The 27227-nt window shown below is 39.7% G+C and overlaps 1 protein-coding gene across 11 annotated transcripts in view; it reads right to left on the bottom strand.

Moving 5' to 3' along the window:
* Positions 1-1624: 1624 nt before the first annotated feature.
* LOC108763191 (protein tramtrack, beta isoform) overlaps positions 1625-27227 on the bottom strand; it is a 70397-nt gene continuing 44794 nt past the window's right edge. For 8 of the 11 annotated variants that reach the window (XM_018510592.1, XM_018510588.1, XM_018510587.1 and 5 more), the window contains one exon: positions 25962-26274. In XM_018510592.1, the coding sequence (XP_018366094.1) occupies positions 25982-26274 (293 nt within the window). In that variant the 3' untranslated portion in view covers positions 25962-25981. Of the gene's footprint in view, positions 1982-6093; positions 6913-8893; positions 9231-25961; positions 26275-27227 lie in introns of those variants that run through there. The other 3 variants (XM_018510589.1, XM_018510590.1, XM_018510598.1) reach the window with 3 other exon arrangements.

Below are 27227 nucleotides of genomic sequence, written 5' to 3'. Positions count from 1 at the left end.
TTAAAAATAAAATCCAATTTATTTTCGTTTACCAAGGATTGGCAGCGTAGTCTACATCTTATCTCTCTCTTACTTTCTTTTTCTCACTCTCGTTCACTCACACGAAACCACTTGCGTTTGTAACGCGAATTAATCATGAGAAACGATCGTTAATAATCGCGCGTAGCGAAATAATATTACGATTAACAAGACCTTCTTTGTAACAATTATAATGATCGCTATCGCAATAATTCGTAGTACCCTTTGAAAAATTTCATTTTTCGGTGTTCGAAAATCACAGCGCGCGTTTCAGCCTTCCATTGCATATTAATTAGACCGTTTTATCTTACTTAGAAAGCGTGGGCCTTCGCGTGCCATCACGCATTCCCTTTGTGCATTTCTGTTTTCCCCTCCGCTTTTCTGCCTCTTCCCGTTTTCCGAATTATCGACAAACGTAGAGACGATTCGATCGAAATCAATTAACGAAACAGAACATTAATCAACAACGATGTGACAATACGTGCAATATGTTGCGTAACGTCTCCGGAAGCGGACCATCAGAAACGCCATTTTACGAGAGATTATAGCGATTGCGATAAATAAATTACAAAAATACACAGTCTATCATCCAGATGATTACGAATTGAATTTCCAATTTCTCGATTTTACCGTAACTACGTGATCTGTAAAAGAAAGTGCTGGCATAAATAAAAATGAATGCTCGAATAAAGAAGTAAAGAGAAAGAAGTCTTCTCTCAAATAAATGTACATCAAACATAAAAAATGTAGCAAGTCTTCGTATAAAGTTTAGGAAATGATATCAGAAAGGAGACGTTTGCGTACGTGATATTGTTACAATATTTAGAGCCTTATCCTCGTTTCTCACGGTCCGCCTCGATGAGAGAGAGAACTGAACCAAGACGCGGCTCACCGTTTTCGCGAAAACTATTCGAAGCATTACTATCGATCGATTGTCCTCGCAAAATTCTGACTTCGTGCCAGCCATACCGCCCGACTGTCAGCGTGTGAGCACGTCGTCGATAGATCCCCTTGCCCTATTTATTTCTCTGCCCGCCCGTCCGCTCTCACGAGATGCGACGAAAGTTTCGAGGGCGCGGTATGATCGATAATCGTCCTTCTCCTCCCATCCTTCCCACCCACCATGCACTTTTCTGCCTAGAGCGGCCGGGCGGCTCGTCCAAAGACATGGCGAACGGATTAACCGACAAATAATTAATCGCTAATGAGGCCATTGGTCGAACGGATTCGCCCCGCGAATCATTTACATCGTCGCGCCGATCGCTGGTCCAGCCTTCCGCTGAAATTCGAGGGTAGCACTCTTTCCTACACTTCCTCCCCCTGGGAAGAACGATGCTCGACCCTAGAATCTTCGAGCTCTTCCGGATTCTTAAATGCTAGAATCCGATTGAATGGACTGTCGTTCCAAAACTCTTTTCACAACTCTTTTGGATTCTCGACCAAATTCGGATTCCAGTATCTACGAATCATCGGAACTTCCTTAATCGGATCCCTAGGATCAATGGCGCGCGAAGCACTTGCCACCCTGTCCGAACTCGCGCTCTCCTCTCGAGGATGCCTCACCATTTGGATCCCCGGTATCCCGGCGACTCGAAGGACGGGGGTCAGGGCAGCCCGAAGCCGAAGAAGGGCGCAACCGGGCGCTCGTAGAGCAGACGCGACGGCGGAAGTGGCGGTGGCCGCTTCCTCCGCGGGGCAATCACCGTCCTCTACAAGGACCCCTTCCCGGCGAACAGCATCTCCCTGTGCTTGGTGCGTATGTGCGAGCGCAGAGTGTCGATCCTGCTGTAGGTGGCCGGGCAATAGGGGCACAGCGAGCGCTGCGCGGTGTGTATGTGGAAGTGGTGCCAACGATTGGTCACCTGCTTCCCGCAGGCGCGGCATCTCCACAACGCCGGGCTGTTAAGCGACACGGCGAACATCTCGTGATAAGAAAGGCCGACTGGCACGCTCGGCATCGAACCTGCAAAACCCAACAGCATCTACATGCCCTTCGTGCACAACCAGCGCCAGTTGTGTTTACCCGCAAAGCGCTTAGATCCTCAAGATTCTGCGAGCCTAGGAATCCACCACCGTTAGCCTCTTTAGAAATTCTTCACGGTCAGTTCTGAATCCAGGTGATCCAGTGCTCGCTGAATCTCTAAGATCCAAGACTTTAAGATCCAAAAATTTACAAAGTCCGGGATCTTCAAGACTTGACGATTCGTCTTGATTCCTGAACTCCTCGATTTGTAGGATCCTTTTGATTCTTCGATATTGAATTTTAGCATCAAATCCAAAAATTTTGATCTGCGAGACCTCGAATCTCTTGGACCCTTCGGTGCGGTAGGTGGTTGTGTGGGTTTTGTTTGGTGCAATGTTCAGGTGTCAGTGTCCTTGAGAACTCTAATGAATTTACTGACTACGGCCGGTGACGTTCTCTTGTGTAAATCCCAATATTATCAACACACACAAGTCTTAGAGAAATAAAGATAATTGTGCAAAGAACGATAGAAAATATAAATATTGCAACTAAAGCTGATCGTAAGACTAAGATATAATTTGCTTAAAGAGCGATTCAAATTTTGATTTCCAATTGTGAATTATTTTTTTGAGAAACTAAACGTTCAGATAAATCTTTAACTCTCAAGCGAATACAGTTCGAATCCACTTTTGAAGAAATTCTTTGAGCATGCGGATAACGTGGAAGAGACGTCACAAGTGCAGGTAGTGAGTCAAAACGATCGAGTGTGTCCGGTCATGTGTGAACGCATCCACACGCACGATCACCATTCATCTTCTCTTTTGCAGTCTTCACAAGCACAAATATTCCACAAGCGTCACAGGATTATATACTCACGTTCTTGATGCCGCCATGGAAATACGAAGAACATGCCGTGGAGTGAAAATAGCGCGCCTCTCCACGTCCAGAGACTCCTGAGTATTTCAGGATTCCTGGATCCTAGACTTCTAAAATATATGCATTCTCGTATTCGCGAAATCATACGCTAAAGCTCGTGGAATCGCTCGACTCATCGGATCTTCCTGGGAACTTTTCGGTTCCCGGATGCTCTCGGGATCCTCCGAGATAAACTCACGTTTCAGCGACATCGGTGGTAACGCGACGAGCATGGAGAGAAAAATACTTAACCGAACATTTGCCGATGTTATTGTAGGATTATCTGGGACAGAGCTCGTCGCCTCCAATAATCCGTGCTAGAAGACGTAGTAGCTTTATACGCTTGTGTTAAGTTCTTATCGTCATCGGCGTATTGGTGAAAGAAGTTACACACCGGTTTCATACACAGAGTGATCAAAAAATCACGACAAATATACAATAACGACATTTAAGAGATAGAATTTATATTGTTATGCAAATATATAACTTTTTGTACTAATTATGTTATAATTACGTTATTTTATATTATGCGAATAATGTTTGTAAATACTAATTCTTTTAATATTAATAATTTTTAGATATTATACTTTGTATTATACTTCATCCAGAGTTGTGCGGCTTTTTGTTCGGTAACGCAATTGTCACGAAATGTTAACAATTGAAACAATTTCCGTTAAATAATAAAACAAAATAAAAGGAGATATCAAAAAACTCATTTTTTCGCAATCTAAAAAGATTGGCAGATATTTTAAAACAGTATCATCTGCGTAGATCCATGCGATTAGAGAAGCGTCAGTTCTTCACCAGGATGCATTAAATTAACTATCGACATCACGTGATGCGCACTCCTGAGCTCCCTACGTTCCGACATGATCAGGATATTTAATTAAGACGTTGCGGTGTCGTCAAATACCAGTTTACCCCCCAAAGATACGCCGCGTATCGATTATTGAAACGGTTTACCTGCAAACAAAGCATCCAATAATCTGTACTGCGCATGAAATCTGCAGAATAATCACGTCGCAGAATGGGATTAACGACGACGTGCGTACCACTCAAAGTCTTGGAAATTACTGTGAGATACCAGCTCCTTTTTATTTTGTACATACAATATATGTATATATATTACATCTTTCAATAACCATAGTCTCATAAAATGTCTACATTTCTTAAAAACCTCTCATCGATATCTTCTTACCTTTATAATTGGCCATTAGTACAGCTAAATCGTACGTCCTAAAGCTGAATCGCGTCGCGAACGATTAACCGTAACAATCTTTAAAAAGCAAGAGAGAGATTTTACGGCTTCTTAAATAAAGATATTTCATCAAAACTCTTGCTCTTCAATCGTAAAACAAACGGCACCTTCCACAAAGGAATGATGCGAATCCTTCTGTTTCATGGAAAAGGACTCGGAATGAAAGATTACATGATCGCCTAATCGAGGGGATTGAAGGTACAAGTAGTGGAAAAGTGAAGTTAGATTATTTTTTGGTACTTAGATGTCGGTGCATACTCGCTTATGCACTACGTAATGTGCGTAACACGCTTCCTTTGGCAGCTACTTTTGGCATTTTGACGGAAGAACACGTATTTTGAGTTGCATTATCGAGATACGTTTCTATGGGACTTCGAAGCTGCGGATCTATAGATCTATATGCGTCCAACTTACTCGTGCATCTGCAGAATTTTAAATCTTTAAATGTATTGATCCATAAATGTACAGTATTTAATAAAATAAATGCACTTAGTAATGTTTTTTTGTCGAAGCTCGAGATTTAAATGACTGTTGTATCTCCTTACAAATTCTGGATATTAAGGGGATCCTAAAGCCGTCTATAATCGACTAAATTATACAATTTTTGTGTAAAAAACAAATACTTTTTTCTCTTTCACAGATTCAAAAATCCTTTTCCAGGATTAAAATATACGCATTCATATGCGTTTATGAGGTGGAGTTTATGCCGAGAACGACCAAAAATTTCGAAATTGATATATTTTTTACCATTTCTTAATGTAACATGGCGTCTCAAGCTGTCAAGTCGTGACAACATTTGCTTGATACGAAAGTTTTGCAACTTGTACTTACGAAATAGTAATCCACAAACACTTAGTTTGCACGAACAAATAACGTCGAGTTCTTAAAATTAGACTTAAGGTGCGTTCAGGGAGACGCTATTAGCGCTATTTGTGTCATTCTATCCTTGTTTTATGTCTAATAAATAACGAAGATAGAATGACAGAAGTAGCGCTAATAGCGTCTCCCCGAATGCACCTTAAGTCTAATTTTAAAAATTAGATGCTTTATTGCGACGAATTTGTTATACGAAAATTGACACGAACTGCGTGTATCATCGGTTGCGTGAGATATTGGTGTGGTAGTATAAAAAGACATGTCGATGCGCTGGAAAAACAACCTCTGGTGACTTTGTTGAAGTTCGAGCTTCGCTTTAGGATCCCCTTAAGCATCTTGATATCGAGTGCATTCTTTTTTTAATTGCTCTGCTGAAACTATTTTCGTTGTAAAAAAATTGTAATTAATGTCCGATAAAACATCATCGCTGTGTACACCAAACGCGGTAATTACCTCTGTATATTAGCTCTTTACATATTAATTTGTCAATACATACACAGAGAGTTGCGTATCAATTGTAAATTTACCTATAATTGTGCAAATAAAATTTGCCTCGTAATTAATTAATATTGAAAAAAACACTTATTCTTAATTAAATCTAATGGAAATATTTCCGCAACTAGTTTTATTTCTCAAAACCAGTTAAATCCAATTTAACAACGTTTAACAACATTTACAGATAAATACTCGGTCTTCGTCTTTATATATATTCGTTCGTCTTTTATTTATCCTGGAACGAAGATTAATCACGATTATGAAAGGGATTTACAATTTCAGTGCCACTATTTGTTCATAATAACTTTTTCTTCGTCCTTGCCTATTCGGGGATACTACATCCCCCAAGTTAATTCACGCTTGTGTGAGTCCGAGGACTCAAAAGCGCGAGATCGCAAACACAGTCGGCGCAGATTCGAAGCAAGAGTTCGAGTTCATCAGGCACCTACGAGTGTCCACAACTATCAAAGAAAAGGAAGGAGAGAGAGAGGGGGGGGAGCAGGCATAGAAAGAAAGAGAAAGAGAGAGGCACAGAGAAAAAGAGAAAGATAGAGTGAGAGGAGGGGGAGGGACAGGGAGGAGTAAAGATGGAGACGGCAAGGCGGAAAGAGGTGAAGACTAATATTTACACGGTGGAATTACACGGTTCTCGCAATTACTCGAGACGCCTGGCGTGGCCTTTAAGTAGTACTAAATGCAACATTGACTATATCGAACGCTCGTAAGGAGAGGAACGGTACAAGATTTCTGAGTGTTGCATCGCGAACGCTCTTCAAACGTTCTTCGAAAGTTCCTGACGCATCCTCGAATACGTGGACCAGCTAGCTTCTTAGATCTTCCGACGCTAAAATCCATTACCAGGATCTCGGACAGACTCGTTGCGTTAATCAGCCCTTTGATCTTCGTTCCCCTCACAAACTCTGAGATTCCATTGTACACTTCCGCTGTTTAATAAACACTAGTTTGCGCTAATGCAGCTTATCTAATGGAATAACGACGGGCAAGTTCGGGGAGAGCTCGCGAGATTGCCTCGTGCGACGAGATCGAGGAAGTCACGCCAAGAAGATGAAGAGGAGGAAGATGTTCGCGCGATCAACGGTTTTCTAGATCCGCAGCTTAAAGTACGCGGCACGGTCAAAGTATCGCGACGCGTGTGTGCGATACTATTGCGCGTGCGCGTGCGCGTGCTTCATACGCGTGTGCGTGAGGAGAGTGTCGCTGCGCGTGTACACCGCCGGGCAGAGCGGGCAGGCGTACTTCCCGGGGAAATGCACGTAATAGTGATTGCGCACGTTCGTCACGACCTTACCGCACAACGAGCACCGCCTCCTCTCGTCGCTGTTACTCTGTCTCTCAAATATCTGTGATATCCGCCAATTTTTCAACTCTGCAACAACAGAAACCACAGCGTCAGCAAAGCACCTCGAATTAGCCCGGCCTCCGCTCGCGTGTCATCGCTCTATTTCCGCCTATATTTTTTTTTCCCGTGCCTTTCTGTTTTTCTAATCTATTCTATCTCGATGTCTCTATTTTTTTTATCTCTTGTAAAACTTCCACCCTTGATGCCGAGATTGAAACTCTCACAGTCTGCCAGACTCATCGTTATTATTCCTTTCGCTTATCCGTCTCCCCTGGCGTGTGCGTGTGCGTATGTAAGGATACGTGACAACCTTTGAGAAAAATCCAATTGCGTGACCGACTAACATAGTAGATCCAAACTGCGATTTGTGGCGAGATCAAACTACGCGTTCGAGGGATACGAAATCAAAGGGACACTGAAATCGAAGACGAAGACACCAGCATGTCGGAAATTCCAAATATTCGGAAAATTTGAAAACAGAGGACTCGAATATGCTAAATAAGCTCTCTCTCTCTCTCTCTCTCTCTCTCTCTCTCTCTCTTTCTCTCTCTCTCTCTCTCTCTCTCTCTCTCTCTCTCTCTCTCTCTCTCTCAGAAATCAATGAACCTCAGCGCACACATTTAATTCTAAGATTAAAAATATCCCCTTCAAAGAGATCTAAAAAAAAGAACAATCTCTTCGTCAAATATTGTCACCGTGTTGAAAAAAATTTATTAAATCTTAACACATATTTCTTTGAACAGTACTAAGTAAACAGTTGCTTACAATAAATAAATATTTATTCAATACAAAATGATAGTTAAATCAAATTAAGGTTTTTGTACCAAATATTTATATATTTAAACAAATGATCAAATTTCTATATATTTAAAATTATATTTATTTATAAATATATGTTTAAAATAAATACAATTAATTAGTTTAATCAAAGTAATGGTTTTTATATAATCAAATATTTATATATGTTTATATTTAGTAAATATTCACTTATAATTATTCAAACAAATATTTATTAAAATTTAGTTTTTTTCAGTGCACGACGCTGTTTGCGAAAGATAATAAGAAATCGTTTAAACTCGGTCTTTGCAGGACTTGGAGAACGAAGTAAACAATCTGAATCACGATTCCCCGTCCCAGATTTGGATCCGCACGATTCTCCCGCACTATCTGGAGGGGAATCTCCTCGTCGAGAACACGTTTCGCGTAGAAAAGCGTAAATATTCCCGAGTATTCGTATCGACACGAATCCTGGGATACGTCAAGTCGAGGGAGCGATTTCGGATACCGCAAAGATCTGCGAACAATCTCTCGCAAAAGCAAGACAGCGTCGAGGAGCATATGCTCGATATGTCGTAAAACGCATCGCAATACAACAAACTCGTGCAAACATCGAACATATTGACGTGAAATCGGAATCCTGATAAGACCGCGCACACGTGACTCGGAAGTCTAAGTGATCCGACACCTGTTCGCGTCGCTTTCTTTCGATATTTCACCGCAGCGATTTAACCTATGTTCGACTGCCAAATTAAACGTCCCCTCTGAAGGATTCGAAGGCACAAATGGTTTAGGAATCCACGAGTCTTCGAACCCAACCAACCGTCAAAAGTCAGAGGATATTAAAATTTGGGGATTTAAAATCTAGGAATGCTTGGAATGAACAACTATAATTTTGTCGATATGTAAATTAATAAAATTTTATCATGTTTTAATTTTTATAAATCATGTTGATTTAATTAAAATTTTATTCGAACCAAATTTTGATTAGAACAACACATTTCTTTGATTAAAATATAACAAAATTTTGATAATTCACATATCAATCACATAAATTATAGCTGTTCGTGTCAAACACTTCTCTCAGTGCAAGATCGTCCTGCGGAAGGAAATTTCGATACTTTGGGATTTACAATATGAGTTATGCAACTATATCATGTATCTGGCCCTCCAAAATTCGTCTGAAATATATCTTCACTTTCTCATATCTCCGCTAGGTGATCACAGCTATAAAATATCGTACGAATATCTTGGAATAGCAAGTTATTATTACATATCGTACGGTGAAAACAGACCGATCGCAGAACGACGAGAATATTCGTCGCGGTAACGCACGCTAATGTGCCGCTGCATTTTTTCGCGCTAATAATAGCGTTATCGCGCGAGTTGATCGTTGAAATAATTCAGCGCGGTTTAAACGATAAGGTGTCGTCGCAGTCCTCGGTGTTGAACTGAACGTGATCCCTCAGATGCTCCGTTACAGTCGTTATAGACTACGATTGAGCAGCTGTCGTGACCGAGGCGAACACACAGGGATCAGATTATCCCGTGGAAACACGAAAATATCCCTGAAATATACGACCGCTTAATATCTAATAACATTTGACACTGATAAATGTCGCTAGTTCATCGCGAATCGAAGTTACGACTTTCCCAAGGTGTTCGACGATGCGCCGTCTCGCGCACATTTACGATTCTCCCGTCGATTCTGCAGAAATGCAAAAATAGGCATCTCGATTGTGAGGGAAAATTGAAAATTTTAGGGAAAATGGGCGAGAGCGCAGATACCGTCGGCGAATACCATGCGAACGTCGAAAAGGGAGAAAAATGATCTGGAAGAAAAAAGAAAGGTAGACGGCTCGGTTAACACACAATTATGTTTAATCAAAAAATTAGTATGAAATACATTAAATGCACATGTGATTAATTCTCCATTTTTTTTGTTTATCATCATCATTATCATCATCATTATCATCATCCGTATTATCTACACTAGAATTAAAGATGTATATAATAATGCAATTGTAAACATAAGAGACTTTATGTTAGAATAATCATAAGGATAAGAATATAATTGTAATAACAATAAGAGAAGTAGTAATAGTAAGAATAATTTCTCGTGATAAAACCGGTTGACGCCTTAACTATTTCATTCCATCGATCGGCATGGTTAGAAGTTCCTCTGCAAATTTTTTTTCTTTTTCTCCTTTTCTTTGCTAAATACATCTATTGTACGTTTCGAGCCAAACGATCGTTTGTATTTGTAATAGAAAGATATCAACTCTCAAGCAACCTGCCGTTTCACGAAATCGATGATCGCCGTGGTCGCCGTCGTTTCTGGTCCAGAAAGGTATAAAGGATAATAACGACGGCGACGACGACGATCGTACGGACGCGATCGAACTTAATTCGCAAAAACGCGAACGTATTGAAGTCCGGGCGGGTCTTGCTCCCTTTTTGTCCGAATGTGTTTAATCGCGCGATCGCATTCATTACTCGTAGTGTCCCCGTAAGTAACTGCACTGTCGGAAAAAAAAGCTTTCGAACCTTTCGGAAAACGAATGAAAACGGTGAAAGGAAAGAAAGACCGGAAACAAGGAGTCGAAATTAAAGTTTAATAAAAAAAAAAAGGAGATAAAAGGAAAAGTTGGAAGGGGAGAGGCGCAGAATAACAGGAAGAAAAGGTACAAACGACTGACACACACACGTTGATGAAAGGTTTGCAATCACATTGATTACGAATTACTTCGATCAAATCGGCTTCAATCGATCGTCGAATTTTTTTTTCTTATTTTTTTTAAATTAAAGTTCGCCGAGAACGAACTTACGGACGTTTGAGCTTTCGGTATAATGTTTGAGCGCGACGGGACGGTGATGCAAATTTTTCTTCGACGTGTGTCGAAAGAGGAGCGAGACGTTTTGAGGAAAAAAAGGAAGGACATTGATCGCGATTTAATTCGTCCTTTTTCTCGCACGTACGCACGCATGCATTCTTTCTCTCTCCTGATCTGTCCATCCCTCTTTCGCTTCCTCTATTACACTTTCTCTCTCTCTCTCTCTCCCTCTCTCTCGCTCGTACGCGCTCGCACGTTATCATACAACGCGGAAAATGCAACGAATAACGATTTTCTTCCTCTCGCCGTTCGTTCATAAATGTCGAATCTAATTTTAGAGGCTCGTTTTCTATATTTACACGCGCCGTGTAAAATCACAACTTTCAGTCTGACAGTCGCACCGATTCACATTTTATTTTATTTTAAATTTTTTATTTTTTTTAAATGATGAGTAGAACACGCTCAGTATTCTCGCGGGGAACACTGATCCCCTATATTGTTACGATTTACAATTATTATATTTTATTCATCCCCCGAGAAAAATAACAAAATGTATATATATATATTTATATATATATGAAGATAGATATATATACATATATCGTGTGTGTGTATATACATATATATCCATAGTTAATCCGTAATTTGTATATATTATTATATAAAGAGATATTAATAATAGTACTTTTTTTTTATTTAGTTTAATAATGTACAAAGGGGGGCAGGGGGCTGTCGCGCGGTGGTGAAAAAAACAACAAAACGCCTAAACGCGCCCCTTATCAGCTAAGCCTAATCCCTAGGTAACGCCTATTTAACTACACTCATAATGTTCACTTGCACAGCCATAGTTTCTTTCATCGCTTTTCTCGCTCACTCAATCCTCAATCGTTTAGAACGTCTCCTCGATCGCCCGGTTCCACGCGATTCCGGGGTTCGTTCACGCTTTGCTGCCAGCTGGGAACAGCATCGAGTACGCTCGACAGCCAAACCGAAAAAACGTGGCTGCTAGACATGTTCAAACTCGCATTATCCAAATTATTCCAAATAAAACTCTGAATCGAAAGATCATGAGGTGCAAGTGTGTTGGAAAGAAAGACGCAAAGAGATATATAACAATCGAAAAAGAATTAAAACTTTCGAGAATCCGGCCGACTCCGAGGATTTCTCTGTCTAAAAGAGGACCAATTTGGAGAAGTTAAATTTTTTTAAGTACTCAATATCTATGCTGTACAACCCGATCCCACCTCCCTCGGTTAACCCACTCCAAATGTATTCAAATGTTACCGCGTCCGCATAATCGACGCCGTCGAGTCATCGCATTCCGCGGCGCGAAATTCGATCGTCACTCGACCATCCCGCCCGGAATCGGATGAACTGGCCGGGCATAACGAGGATTTCAGAAAATTCAGAAGAAACGTTATTCCATTCGTTCGTTCGCCTTTATCCGCTCGTTCCCGCCTGTACCGAAAAGTATCTGGAGAACGCAACTGGTCCGCCGCGCGACAGCGCCCCCTGCCCCCGCAATCTTTTACTATCGCAATATTGCACGATTTTTTTCTTTTTCATTAAATTCATTTCAATTTCAATAAGGTGTTAGCACCAATCTATTATATCACAATGTTCCACTCCACACCACGCAGTTGTAAATATATAAATACCTATATATAGTAATAATAGTAATAGTGGTAGCAGTAGTAATAGTAATAGTAGTGGTAGTAGCAGTAGTCATAGTAATAATAGTAGTAGTAGTAGCAATAGCGGTAGTAATAGTAGTACATCATAGTAATTTCCATTTATAATTAATAAAAGTTTTCGATATAACAGCCAGGCGACCCGCGGCCGAGTTAAAATGACGGCGCGCAGGCCGATTCAATGTTTTGTGAAATTGTGTGCCGAGTATTTCTCTCTTTTTCACCCGAATCCTCTCTCTTCTCTCTCTCTCCCCTCCCCCTCCTCTCTCTCTTTCCACCCTGCGGGTGCTCCTATCTCTTTCGCGTGTCAATGTATTTTATCTGTCCCCGCAGATGAATATGTAATCGGACGTGTACGTTGGTTTACGCGAGTTTTTACTAGCGTGTCAAGTGTTGGGCGCCCTCAGAGACATATAAATCACAAAAGCGGCGTCTACGAGAGATTTTAAGACGTAAAACTTGAGTTTTAAGCATTAAACTGTAAGAAATTGACAATCACAGTTGAATGTGAGGAGAATAATCGACTAGGACTGGTCAATTTTTTACGGCTCAAGGCTTTAAGTTTTACGTTTAAAACTCTCATTGTGGACGCCGTTTAACACGAGAGATTTTTCCTTTCCACTTACGGTCGATCGTGTTCCTTAAGCTACGATTTATTCTACAGATTAATTGTAACGAGTTTCGCACATCTAGAGGTTGAAAAATCTTCGAATTCTTTACACATTGCATTTACGAAACATGTACATACAGAGAACTTGACACCTGGATGGCTGAACGTTAAGTATTACCATCTAATAATTTTCTGCATTAGATTCTTAAGTCCTTAAGATTACGTTCTTCAGATAGACGAGAAATATTGCCAAGAAAACGCTCTCAGTGCCAGTGATATATATATATATACGTCACTACGAGGGCACCCTGTGTACAAGTTCCACTTTCATGATTTTGTCCGCTCCGATGCTCCGCCTCGCTGAAAAACGAAAAGCGAGAAGTTTCGGGCGCGTACAGTACAGTTCGCAGATAAAAAGGAATTCTGCGAACGGGCGTACAAAAGTCTCGGGATTTAGAAAAAGTAGACCTTTATAGAAAATATCCGTCTTGTTCGTTTTCTCGCGCGTCACGCCACTCCCAGAAAAATAAACTTTCCGCCAAAGGTTATTGCCTCGCGCTTCCATAACGCTGTTATCGTCGCGGAGGGCTTTTCCCAGGGAACCCTCTTTTCGAGAATCACATGTCGATACTGCACTGCGGTGAAGCGGGAAGCTACGAGATTTCCGACGACGGTATACGAAACGAAATACGACCGTCTCGTCGCGTCGAATAACAGCGACGACACGTATTCCGATAGACAGTTATTTATTAACGGAGATTATATCAGGACCTTCCCGAAAGCACTCTTGAATTTTACGGTACTCGCCTCTTTAGATGCACGGACGGTACAAATGATAATTCCAAAGACGTAGAGCATGGACTACGCAATCTGTATGCACAATTAGTCGATAAAGATCGGGAAAAATAGGATGGCCAATCTCTATCGCTTTCTATTCAACGATGTACGTTGTTAGAAAGAGAGAGAGAGAGGGGGGGGGGAGATTGGCTATCTTCATGTTCCCTCTCTCTCATTTTTATTGATCACATTATTCTCTAAAACTTTTGAGAGTAAAGGCTCTGAAGATTAAAAATGGAGTCATTCTTTTTTTAAAACTGATTCAATTTTCACTCTTTAGAGTGAGATTCCACTGTAAAGAATTTAGAGTAGATATACTATTTAGATAAGGATGGTCCATTCTCTATGCTTTGAATCGGGTATGATGGCCATAGTTTTTTAAAATGCAAAAAACACACATTTATTCTTGTTACTTTAACAATATTTGGGATATTACTTTCACTGAAGCTTAAAGTAACGAATATTATCGAAATTAAAGAGAAAATACTTAACAAAACTTTAATTTTATCAAAATATTACAAAGTATGCATTGGCCATCTTATCTGATATTAATTATAGGTCACATTGCAATTTACGTATCTTTATTGTGTATGTAATGTTGATTATGGCAGCTTAACTGTAATTTATTAGACATTATAACAGTTTTAACAGACACATACAAAACTTTGCAGATAGTCGAAAGAAAACATATTAGATAATATTTATAATATTGTTATTTTGAACAGTGTACTCATATGAACTACTGTAAATATTGATTATCTTTAAGAATGACTATAAAAATGCACTATTTATTAATTATTGGAGAAATTATGGCCTATGGCCATCTTTTTCATATGGCCATAATACCCTAGTTTATCCTAATTCAGAGCGCGAAGATCGTACAAATATCTCCAACTTCTGGAAACAAATGATCAAAATAAATCATTGAACTACACTTTAGTTTAACGTGACCGCACGGAATTACAATCCATCTTGAAATGTCGAGAATTTTTTTTCTTCGTTTATGTTATTCATTCGTAACAAATTCTGGATTTTTTCGTCGCGACGATGTTGATTTATTTGGCTCGTAACACTTGGACGAAAGATTTGACGGGTCGTTTATATTGGATCGCGTGCTTCGAAGTTAGCTTTTTTATCGGGAGATTCGTTTTATTTCGTTTGGAACGCCGACGCTCTGACGGCACTTTTGCAGTTGCTATTGTTGCCACGCTCGCGGCTGCAGCGCCGTATAGTTTCCCGTTGATTTTCGCATGTATCGCTATACTTTGGCATCGAATTACACTTTTTGTCACGTCGCGTTTTAATTTTCTAATGGTCCTTTGAAACGGTGCCGTCGCGTTTGCCAATCCCGACGAAAAACCAAGAAGAATCTCGCGAAGAGCGACGTGCCGAACATTTGGAAACATTTCCCCTCCGCGTTACTTTTTCTCTTTGAAAGCTTCACTCGGCGTTTTACATTTCGAAGACTGCATCTAATTTGAAGGAACTTTGATTCGTTGACACTTCAAACTCCGAACGATTCGCACGGAGAAAAATGGTTTAATAATTTTTATTTTACAAGACGAGTAAAAATATTCTGGCTACTTTTGCCGAAGTTATGACAAGCTTTACTTGCTTGAAAGTAAAAATACCGGAGGTAAAGAGTATATTACAGTCATAATAAATTCATTCAAGTGATTTAGTTAAAATAAATCATGCAATTCTTAAAACTTTACATACTTGTATTTTTTATCGTGCAGTAAAGTAAATTTTTTTACACTCTAAATTTCTTGCAGTGAAATCTTACTGCAAGAAAGTAAAAACACAACCACCCTTGAAAAAAAAGTGAAAATGTTTCACTTCTTGAAAAAGTAGAGTAAATTTTCACTTCAAAGAAGTGAAATCTCACTTTTTTGGAGTAAATTTCACCCTAAAAAGAGTGAAGATCGTCACTTCATTTTTCAAGAAGTGAAATATTTTCGCTTTTTTTTAAATTGGTTGCATTTTCACTCTCTTGGAGTGAGATTTCACTGCAAGAAATTTGGAGCGTTAAGACAAAAAATCGTTCGATAAAATAAATGTTATTATGATAAGATATATAATAATTTATATCTTTATTATAGGGAATAAAAAAAATCTTATATTATACAATGATCGTTCATTTACCAGAAAAATAGGCAAAATAAATTTTACTTAAGTGGACATCTTTCCTTATATGGATCCAATTCCATAAAATTCACTAGAATTCTATAGCGCATGTTACTTTACATTTTTCTCCTCGCGCGTCGCAATGCGGCTGAATTAGTGTTTCACGAAAAGTTCGCACACGGCGATCCCCTCGAATCCACATCTAAATTTCTCCGGTTGGTTTTTACAAATATGTTCCGGGCCCATCGCAAGTCTCCGTCATATATTCAAATTTCACGTGACAAAATGCAAAGTCGCGAAAGAGGATTCGTACAACGCGGCTGAAAAAACACGAAGGGAAGAGCCGAATCATAAAGCAAATCGCGCGTCGGCGTGATGGACGCCGAATATAAAGCACCGTGAATAAATTAGTTCGCGTTGGAAACAGCGCGATAATCCAGGGAATACATACAGGGAAAATGGGGAGGAATCGCGACGGTGGTAAGGAAAAATGGCGACGTAAAAATCTCCCTCTTTTCGCACGCACATAGACGACGCGGGTGGCGGAAAGTTCATTCGTCTGGTTTTCGACGTGCGGATAGAACAATCCGCATCGATTACGTCTTCAACATCGACGGCAACTCCATTCGCACTCGGTTTTCCGATTTCGCAAACGTATTCGCGTCCTCGGCGGATAGACTTGTACCAGTGTTTTCGTAATCGGATTTTCCTTCCGCTCTCTCGCGTAATTCGAGAAATATTATAATAAATTTGAAAGGTATGGAACAAAAGTAAATCACAATGATCATCAATACAGTTATTCAGCTTGAAAAAATTTAAGAAAACATGCAAAATATAATAGAGATCGATAAAATAAATAAAATTTGTTAAAACTAAAAAATGAGTATACTATTTGTTAATATTTATGATTTCTTTTAATAATCGATAGTTTATATCTGAGAAAAATAGTTGAAAATAGACGAACCAGAACATTTTAATTCGTCCATTTTCGATTAGAATTCCAATTAATCCAAGACATTTTTCTCAGTGTGATGATTGCAACGTTGTCATCTTATTGTACTCATACACGAATATTTTAAAAAGGAATTACCATCCTTTTCTTTCCACACTTTGACTTTGCAATATAATTTCCACAAGATTTTTCCTGGAAGGAAATGACCGCCACACTGAAAGAAAAGATTGGCTGAATATGGCATAACATTTTTAATTAATTCACTGAGTAAAATGGTCTGGTTGGATTAAATAGTAATTCTGGTGGAAAATGAACGAATCAGAATTTTCTGGTTAAATCTGCTAGAATTCTAGTTGAAATAACTAGAATTCTGATTGATATAATTATTCTGGTAAAAATAAGAATTCTAGTAGATTTACCAGAAATATTGTATCACACACACACACACACAATCAGAATTCCGGTTATCTCAACTAGAGAATTTTAATAAATTTCTGATTCGTCCATTTTCAACCAGAATTTTTTTTTCAGTGTTGCAACAGCCAATTTTTTGTTGCGTTAGCTTATCAAAATCCTATACTGATATTGCGGATAGGCTAACGCAACTAAAAATTAGCTGCTGCAACTAAAAATTCGGTGATGCAGTCAATTAAAAATGCTATGCCATATTTTACCACCTAATTCGCTGCAGCAGCCAATCTTTTTTTTCATTGCAGTTAATTTTAAAAAAGAAAAATCCTGATAAAAATAATAAAAATTACTATCATAACATAGTACAAATGTCTGAAATTCCGGGAAAATCCGATCTAAAAAATTTCGAAGACACTGATCCACATGGTTTCACGATGCTCTCGAATAGAACCGCGTTCCGCCGCCCACTTGACTTGGCCATCGCTTCTACCCCTAGCTATTTATCCACAAATGTTCGAAATACGTGGCGTGCCAAACATCGTGCTCCGCATGTATGCACGCAATCGACGAGCACTTCTGATCGTCGTGAGCGCCGGACGATCGATACAGGCGCGAAAGCGCGCGTCAGACTTCCGAGCATGAAACCTGTGATGTTACGGTAGCCGCAGGACTCAAAGATCAATCAAAATCCGGAAGGTTCGCAGCGAATTCTCGGGATTCAATATTTACGACAACCCTAATTATTAACCTTAATCGGCATTCACGACTCCAGTGGACATTTTCTTCAATTACATTATGAGAAATTATTTTAATAACAAATATTTTACGCAGTCTTACATAATTTTAAGTTACATAATCTTATTTCTCGGATTTTCCAAAAATAAACAAATCGTTCAACTACGTTAATTTTAAAAATAAATAAATTTAAAGTACAAATTGAATTCGCGAATATTATTTAAGAAAATTCGGAGCGATTACCAATTAGGATTAATATGAAATTTGAAAAACTTTAGTATCTGAGAGGAATTAGATCTAAAGGTCAAAAAGTATCGCGAAAAACTTAAAACTTAAAACGCTTTCCGTCTCGGAAGTTCGAAGTTTAAAGAATTATCGAGAAAAAGAGGGAGTAACCTTCAAAGTTCAAAGATTTGTGATCTCCCCGGATTTTAATTAACTTCCGCGGGAATGACTGCGTCCGAATCTTTATCAGAGAATCATTTTTCATTTCGAGAAAATATCGCTCCCGTTCGACGTCATGTAACGTTACAACGACCTTATTGTACGCGTGACATCTATGTATGTGCACGTGTAAATCGCCACAAGCGCGACGGCTGTCGGATGCTTTGTACGGTCGTGGTCATTTGACAGTTTATATATAGACAATTCCGGAAACTGACCGGCGTAAAATGCCGACGAACGTAATGCCCGTATCACACTAGCGATTGGAGATGCGTCTTCGTCGCGTTTATGCAGCCTGCGCCACACGATGTTCGTTTTTCTGCTGGATTGTTTATGTTTTGATAAATTACTAGAAATTCTACGTTTTAGTGCAGTTCTAATAATTTACTAAACGCAAGCAATCTTTATGCCCGTTTCTACCAAAGTAGTTTAATTTTAATCTTAGTTTACTAACTCTTCATCTTTTTTTAAGAATTAAAAAAGGATGAGAAGTAAGTTGAGATCAAAGTTAATATGCATTGGTAAAAACGGGCAACAATTAGAAAGGAACTGTTGGTTAGCAGCTTCATTCTGATTTGTCAAGAGACGCAGACGCAAACGAATCTTCAATCGCTAGTGTGATACGGGCATAAATGCAACACGAGCGGAAAGTCACGCATCTACGAACGCTGTTGAATAATAACCGTACAACTGTATAAATACATCGGTACTGTTTATGTAAATTTTGCGCGATGGAAAATCGAGTGTTGATTTCTGACATTATTGAATTAATTAATGCGCGTTTTACAGATACATATTCGCAGGTTGCCAACTGACCTCGCGACAAAATGACAGAGTAGAATGTGATTCGTTACGCGTAATTATTTTATCCGTAATGAAAGGTCTGATTTATCATTAAAAAATCATCTCTGCGGAGAATCGCGACGCGGTACAATTTAAAGAGACATCGAAATAGAAATAGTCGCAATTAAACGCGTAACTGCACGTTTAGAGAACAAAAGTGTAATAACAATTACATAGTAATTTAATTACGTTATGCACTGGAAAAAATGCATGTAATTTTACATAGAAATTACATGTCTATGGAAAATTACCTAAATATGATTGGAAATTTACTGGAAATTGTAAATTTCCAATCATAAATTTAGATAATTTTTCATAGAAATGTAATTTCTATGTAAAATTACATGCATTTTTTTCAGTGTGCGCGATGTTCGGCGAGGGGGTAACCACTAGCTGAAATATTGTCCCACAGATTACATGATTTCATCTGATTACAAATAATTTTTTTCACTATTATGAAGTAATTTGGTAAAATATACGATTTTATTTAATATTATACAATGATTTCTCGTGATTGCATATATGTAATTATCGGATTATACATAGAGATTTCGAGGATTCTGTCCCACGATTACATTAAGTGGTTATCCCCTCGATGTTCGGCGTTCATTAAAAAAAAAAAAATTGAAAAAAGAAATACTCGAGAAATACCAACGCTGCAGAGTAATTCTCGCTCGGCGATGTCTACTCGCGCGCGGACAGGTGACAAAAACCCAAGTTTCTTAAAGAAGTGGAGCTCTACTCTCGAACGCCGGGTGGCTAACGACGAATGCATTCTAATGGCGGCGGGGCGATAGCGGCGAAGTTGACTCTCGCAATATTAGGATGAAAGATGAAAAGCAAACTCCACCGTCAAACTTTGTCGCGGTCAACCAATTAAGTACAACCGCGTCCCGACTGCAGGCCGGGCTATAATTTCGCGCGCACGATGGAACATCGATCCCAGACCGTGCGCCACCCTCGCACTCTCCACCTCTCTCGCCCTTCCGTTTCATCTCTTTGGAGAACACCCGCAATGCACCGTGCAGGGCGGGATACGTCGCGAGGAGAGCACGAGCGAGTCACGTGGGCGAGCAGAAATCTGCGCCACGCTGTGCCGTTCATAACCATCGCTTATCCGAGTTTGACGTATCGAGAACATCGTGGAAACTTGCGGAAAAATATCACGCTATGTTTTGACGCAGAGGTTCTCAAACAGGGCCTTGCAACGTGTTCCGCAGACGCTCGAGCGGTTCCTGCGGAGCTCCTTCGAGCTTAAAGCCTTAAACACAACAAAAAGCACGAACGATGTAGGAATAGGAAATAAGAGTCTTCAATCTATCAAAAATCGTGTATTTTAGTATACACGATTTCTGATAGGTCGAAATCTCTTATTTCGTGTTTACCTGTGTTTTTCATAAGACTCGTTCAGCAAAACGCAACTGTTGCGCAACGGTTTATTGATGAATTGCAATATGTTGAGTGTTCTGTTGAACGCTCTTATATAGATAGATGCTAACTTTGCGTGTGCTTCAAAAGTGTCTACGTATGTAAATTACATTTTTATATATATTATACATTGTGCTTCAAAATGATACAATGAAAACAGCCATTTTGACCAACACGTTTCGTTTGAGATTCAGCGTACTTTTAGTTTGCTGGAGATCATGGCGATTGCTGAATAAACATGTTGAGTGCGTTTAGGACCGTTCAGTAGACAATCATAAAACGGTTACAAAGCTGTTGAGTTCTGCTGAATGCATCCATTGTGTTTAAGGCTTTAAGAACGTTATCGTTGAACAGCGAATCGTTGACGAATCAATTTCGATGTTCTTAGTGCCTGAATGAAAGTCCTCAGAAGTTAATGTTTTTATGGATAACAATTCCCACTATTTTTATCAGCGGAAAATATTTAAAACATAATCAGCCGAATATCGACGTCTTTAATTTTAACGATTAATTTTAACCCTATAAATTTTGATAAACTTGCGTTATATGGCGTCAAATTTGAGTACCTCTGTTTTCGCACGGAGGACGGAATTGTTGAGAAAATCGCTCGCATTGCTCGTAAAAGTTGTTCTCTTGTTCTTCTCCAGACTCTGCTTCTTTCGCGTTTCAATTTTCTCTGACGTTCCCTCGCTTTCTCTCTCGCTCTCTGCGCAGCAGAGACGACTCATCTCGTGATTATTAACTCTTCTGGAGCCGGGATGCAGAAATTGCAATCAACTCCTAAATTATCATACGACAAGAACACCGTACTGATTTTTTAATCACAGAATAAAAAATATCATGTTTATAAAATTCTAATTAATAATTCTTAAATAATGCGATATGTATTTCGCGTAGATTTCAAAAGACATCTAAAAACACAAATATTGATATTAAAAAAATGCTTGATAAAAATCTGTCGAATATCCATATATTGATCGGAGCTGGAGGGTCAACTTTGTGGCAATAATAGGCGCGATGGACGTTAGGCGATCGTAATTAATAGACGGTCTAAACCAACGCGTTACGCGAAGATAGCGAAGGGAACAAAGACTTAGAAAAAAAGGCAAGGCAAAGAGAGAAAGAAGAGAAGTTGATCGGAGTGTGATTTCTCAGCCAAGGAGGTAGGCCTGCAGGTGCACCTTAACACGATTCAACCCGTCCCTATCAATAAATAAACCTTGCGTGTGTCGCGTATTGCAATATAATGTTGCGCTGTGTATATATAAACAGTGAATAACATATATATAAAATCATAAAACGATAAAACAAAATAAAATAAATTATCCAATATATTAATATATATACTTAATAATCTGCAATAATATATTAATATTCTGGTTATATATTATTAAATTATAGGTATATGCGTGTTCGGTAGCCTTAACTATGCAAAGTGCCCCTTTTTTGCAAAAAGAGAGAAGATCGACGGTAATATCATTTCATCACAATATTGCGGTTTGGCTCTTTGAATAGCTACGGGTTTCTGCGTTTCCGTGTATGTACGTGTTTCTCTTCATGTGTATGTTATGCATGCGTGTGTATTTTCTAGCGAACCCCCGTAAAATAGGCGATTAGTTTTCTGCATCTATACGCCAAGTAATTTTTTTATCTATTTTCTAGATTCAATATGAAAAAGTGTGCTAGCCGAAAAATCTAAGATCGCCAAAGGGGGGGTCGCTCTTATCATTGACGTTTGAACGCAGAAAGTGTTTTCGATCTGACCCACGACTTTGGCGTCGGATTTGGTTTGCCAGCTCCGCAGATTAGCAATCGATTTAGATCTTGTCCGCGAAGCGGGGAAGACCTTCAAATATTATATTCGGCGAACTGTCTGAGACATTGGACGCTATGGGGGTCGCTACGCTTTCGATAAGGAAAGATTTTTCTGTCCCTGTTATGTGTCCCGCGCCTATCCTGCGAGGCGCCTCCTCTTTTTTTCACTCGTGTGTATGTGTAATAATATGTAAAAACATCGCTCTGAAAATAATTAGGAGATCATTTCTTTGAACGATTCCGCAGAACGTTGAATCCAGGTGTCGTTAAAATGATTGAAATACATTTACGATTAAACGTGAAGACCAATCTTGGACACTTGAAAATATCAGACAATTATGACAGCGTTCGAAAAAATGGTTTCCTAACTGCTTTTGAGCGACGTACATTTATCCGCATTCCTTGTAAAACCATGGTTATAATATGTATATATATATATACGTTACACGTAAATTTCATGCATGAAGAAAAAAATAAAAACAAACAAACAAAAAAGAAAAAAAGAACAAACAGATTGCACCCCAACCAATTAAATATCAATGTGCAATGACGATACGAGTATCGTGACCATCCCTTGAATAAAATTAATCTTTAACGTAACTATATCTCCAACCAATGATGTAGAAATGTAGATTATTAGTGTGTGGTAGGTTATATAAAGTATAAAATATAGTACTCTATAAATCATCCAATACAAGTAAAACCTTATTTGTTGCCTACGCACTTAAGTCCCGAATCGTGGAATGTCTCCGTGATTTCCACTATTTACCTCGCGATCGCGCATTATAACAGCGCGGCGTGCGGCTTAACCGTTAATATTATAAACTTTAGGTGTTAATTAACAAGTAACGTGCGTTTTATAGTCAAAGTTCATATTAGGACTGCAAAGCGCGCTAAAATAACGTTATTATCAAAATTTTGCGAACGTATGCATAAAGGACAGAGATTTCGTTGTCGCTCGATTTGCTGTTTGCGTGTTCACTTGCGCGTGTCACGGCGTTGCGTGTGAGGGGTGTATACGCGTGTCTTTGCGTGTCGCGGATGCGTGTATCCCTTTCGCGGTGCCCGAGCCTTCTCACCCTTCGTGAGAGCTGCGCCCCCTGTAGCCGCGTGCGAAAGGCCAGGGTGTAAACAGTCCGTGTGTGCGTGTGTGCGTATGTGGGTGTATACTTGCGTGTAACTCGCGTGCGTAGGTGCGCACGCGTATATGTTAATATTGCTACTGGTTCCCAAAGACTGGTAATACAGATTACGATTACAATCTAATATGAAGTCCAACTATAAACTCTTCAACAACTATACGATTCACCCTGCGTATCGAATGAATTACTCCCACCGACTCAGCTTTATAATTAATAGATATCATTATAATTAATTGATTCATTAATATTCTTTCCGGCTGCCGGCTCGCCGTCCCGATCGGTCGGCAGCAGCATCTACGGGAGGAAATTGGCACCACGTTTGCTTCCATTTTATATATTATATATATTTATATATGTATTTATATTATGTAATTAAATCCGCGCGGCGCGCGCGCGCGCGCGCACACACACACCAATCGCGCGAACGGTATACGTCGTTTTAATCGCGCGGACTTTTCTCGCGGACACTCGCTAAAAATTATCGGCGATCGATGCAGCGCTCGTTTTTCTCATCATGAGAAAAAGGAAAAGAGAAAAGATAAAGCTGCCCGGTCTTTGGACATCGTCGCGACGCGGCCGTGCACGAGGTTGACGCACGCGAGCGCGCTCATGATATATTGGATTGGATCATCGATCGGCAACGAAACGCGAGCGTAAACACGACGGCTCCGCGCGAAAAGCAGGGAGGTATCTTTTCTTTCGCGCCAGTTGGCAAAAAAAGCGACCTGCGCTAAGCAATACGGCTCGTTTTGGATCGACCGATCGATTGACGGTGTCGCGATCGAAAACGACACTCGGGTTACTCTACCTCGACTTCGCCGCCTCGTAATACGAGACTCGGAAAGATTGCGTGGGATCCAAGAATTTGAGATGTTAAGCAATTCGAGGCGAAAAATAAGGGGGCAATTTTGCATGACCCTCTTTCATTTCGATTTAGAGACCAGGTAATAAAATCTAGCCACGAGATGACAAACATTTGATTGCCCTGTCATTTTTGTCAATTTCAGCAAATTGAGAATTAGAGTCCCTATAATATAGTCTGGCCACGCAACACAAAATGATTGTATATGTGTGAATCTGGTATGAATGTGTGTGTGTGTACAGTGTAAATATGGAACGTGTGTTCTTTGAATGTATGCTATTTTGAGATTTAGGTTTCGACTAATGAAAACAATTATATTGAGTGGCCGGACTTTACCTTCTAGGGACACTATTGGGAATGAATAAGATAGTACTAGTTAAAATGAGATATCATATATAAAAAGAGACAGTGTGTATATCCTTCTATCTCACTATTGTTTTGACAAAATTGTGACCAAATTCTGTTATAGGATCTCTAATTCGATCTAGAGATTCTCTAAAAGACTACCTACAAAAAGAGTAATATTGTAATAAGTTGTAAGCCGTAAGAAATTAACCAATTATAGTCAAATGTGAGGAAAATTATCGAATATGGTTGGTCAATTTTTTACAGTTTATATAGAACTTACTACATAATATTACTCCCATTGTAGACGATAAAAGTCTGGATACGATGGGATTTCGTCAAAATTATGCAGAAGATATCTATTCTTTCTTTTCTATCTTTTTCTTCTCTCTCCCCCCTCTCTCTCAAATTGACAAACATGGTGGACCAATCAAAACTGACTGCCCAGACTCTTATTAAGAAGTCTCTAGTTCGATCTTTCGAAAAGTCGGAGGAACAGCAACGCGTTGTCGTCTCATCACTATTGTCACCGTCGCGCGTTAACGAGCATTCTTCTCTCTTCGTCCGGCGAGACAAATCGAATTGGATTTCATGATCACGGTGAAACCTCCCGGCCATCGCGACGCGGAGCGTCAGCCTCGAGATCGCGGCTACGTTTTTCGCGCTCGCGTACCTCCGCTCCTCGGCGTCTCGTGGAAGGAAAAAAAAAAGGAAAGAAAGAACTTAGCCCTCACAGCGCTTCGACGTTAGCTACAAACAAGCCCACTCCCAAAAAAAAAGTCACCGCACACTAAACTGTACACGTCGCTGTATATTAATCTTTCCTGTTCCATATTTTTTTTACTATTTTTGCGATTTTCGTTTGTTAAAAAAGACCCCTACAGGAGAAGTTCTCGATATCCCTTAAGCGTAGAACCTACAAAAGATTTGGTGTTCGAGAAAGAAGAAAAGCCGAGAGAGATCGGCCCTTTTCCCCCCAATGGCCGTAACTTCAGGGCCGCATTTTCGCCGTACGCGGAATACCCCCCTGTGGCTGCGGCCACCCGCGCTCTCAGTATACATTCTATTATTTATATATATATATATATATAATTTTTGGGGCGCGCGCGTATGTTATATATATTATGTTTCAATATATATGTATATGCATATATTAAATATATATTTAATATATATATTAAATATATATTAAATATATATATATATATATCTTTTATCTTGTTTTTTATCTCTTCCGGCGTCTTTAGGATAGCGTGTTCATAGTATCGTTGCTCGCTGAGAGCGCCAACGAGCCCGTCATGAAATCATTAAGATCGATCTTTCTCGCTTCGGGATGTTTGAATTTAAAGTGCGTGCGCAGGTTGTCGCTACGTGTGTACGTGGCACGACAGAGAGGACACTCAAACCTGCCGGGGAAGTGGACGTGGTAGTGGTTCCTGATGTGCGTCACGACCTTGCCGCACAGCTTGCACCTGTGAAGGTTGCAGCCGCCTGGCACCCGGTCAAAGGTCAGCCGCATGTGCCAGGCTTTTGAACCTGCAACATCAACACAAGACAAGTCACTTTCAACTGTTGGCTTCCCGACACGACGCGGCGAGTCGCCCGGTCGCCGGCGACTCGTTTCTCTCTCTTTCTTTTTTTTTCCGTTCTTATTTTATCTGATTTTTTTTTTTCGTCATGTTATTTTGTGATTACGTTATTGTTACTTCTATGCCGTTTCCGTGCTGCTTTCGCTTTGTGGTACTTTACGTGGATACTTTTTTTTTTCTTGTTTGGCTCTACAGCGTCTTTTTCGAGGGTCGTCGGATCCTTGGATACTCGGGTAGGGCATTCGACTCCGTGGAAGTCTCTCGGATTCCAGGATCAAGTCGAATCCTCGAATCCACGGACCAGAACTGCGGACGGATCCCCCGGTTTTGGGTCTTTGAATCTTTGGATTCTCGAATTCTTGGAAATTCTGAGATCTCTAGATCACCGAGTCCTACGATCTTGAGACTTTCGATCTTCGGAATCTTGAACCTACAGATACTCGGCTTCTCGAATCCTTGGATTCTAAGATCCCCGAGGTCTTGAGTCCCCTGGGGTCGTCGGACATTTAACTCCTCGCAGATGCAAATAAGATCCCTCTGTATCCTTGGATCCTCCGATCCTGATCTCACTCTCGTTAATTTCGCGCGTTCGTCGTCCCCGAGTTCTTTCAAGTCGCCTGCCTCCCTACCTCTCTACATTTCTTTTATCTTAAAAGTTCTTCCCTTCCTCTAACAAATGTACCGTGTATGTATATTATGTATATGTGTTAAACCCTATATATATTATATATATATATAAGCGCGCATTAAGGAGGTTGTAAGGAGAATGCAATATGTTAAGAGTTATTTGAAATTTGGAACATAGCTTTATCTACAAAGCATGCTTTTACGTAAATTTTTTCAGATTTTTTGACCAGCGCATTTTTCTGTAAATTAATAACAAAATTCTGGATTTTATAA

The sequence above is a fragment of the Trachymyrmex cornetzi genome, unplaced genomic scaffold (genome assembly GCF_001594075.2).
Source record: "Trachymyrmex cornetzi isolate Tcor2-1 unplaced genomic scaffold, Tcor1.1 scaffold345, whole genome shotgun sequence".
NCBI lineage: Eukaryota > Metazoa > Arthropoda > Insecta > Hymenoptera > Formicidae > Trachymyrmex > Trachymyrmex cornetzi.
The sequence above is the reverse complement of the archived record's forward strand: the minus strand, read 5'-3'. Positions and strand labels throughout refer to the sequence as shown.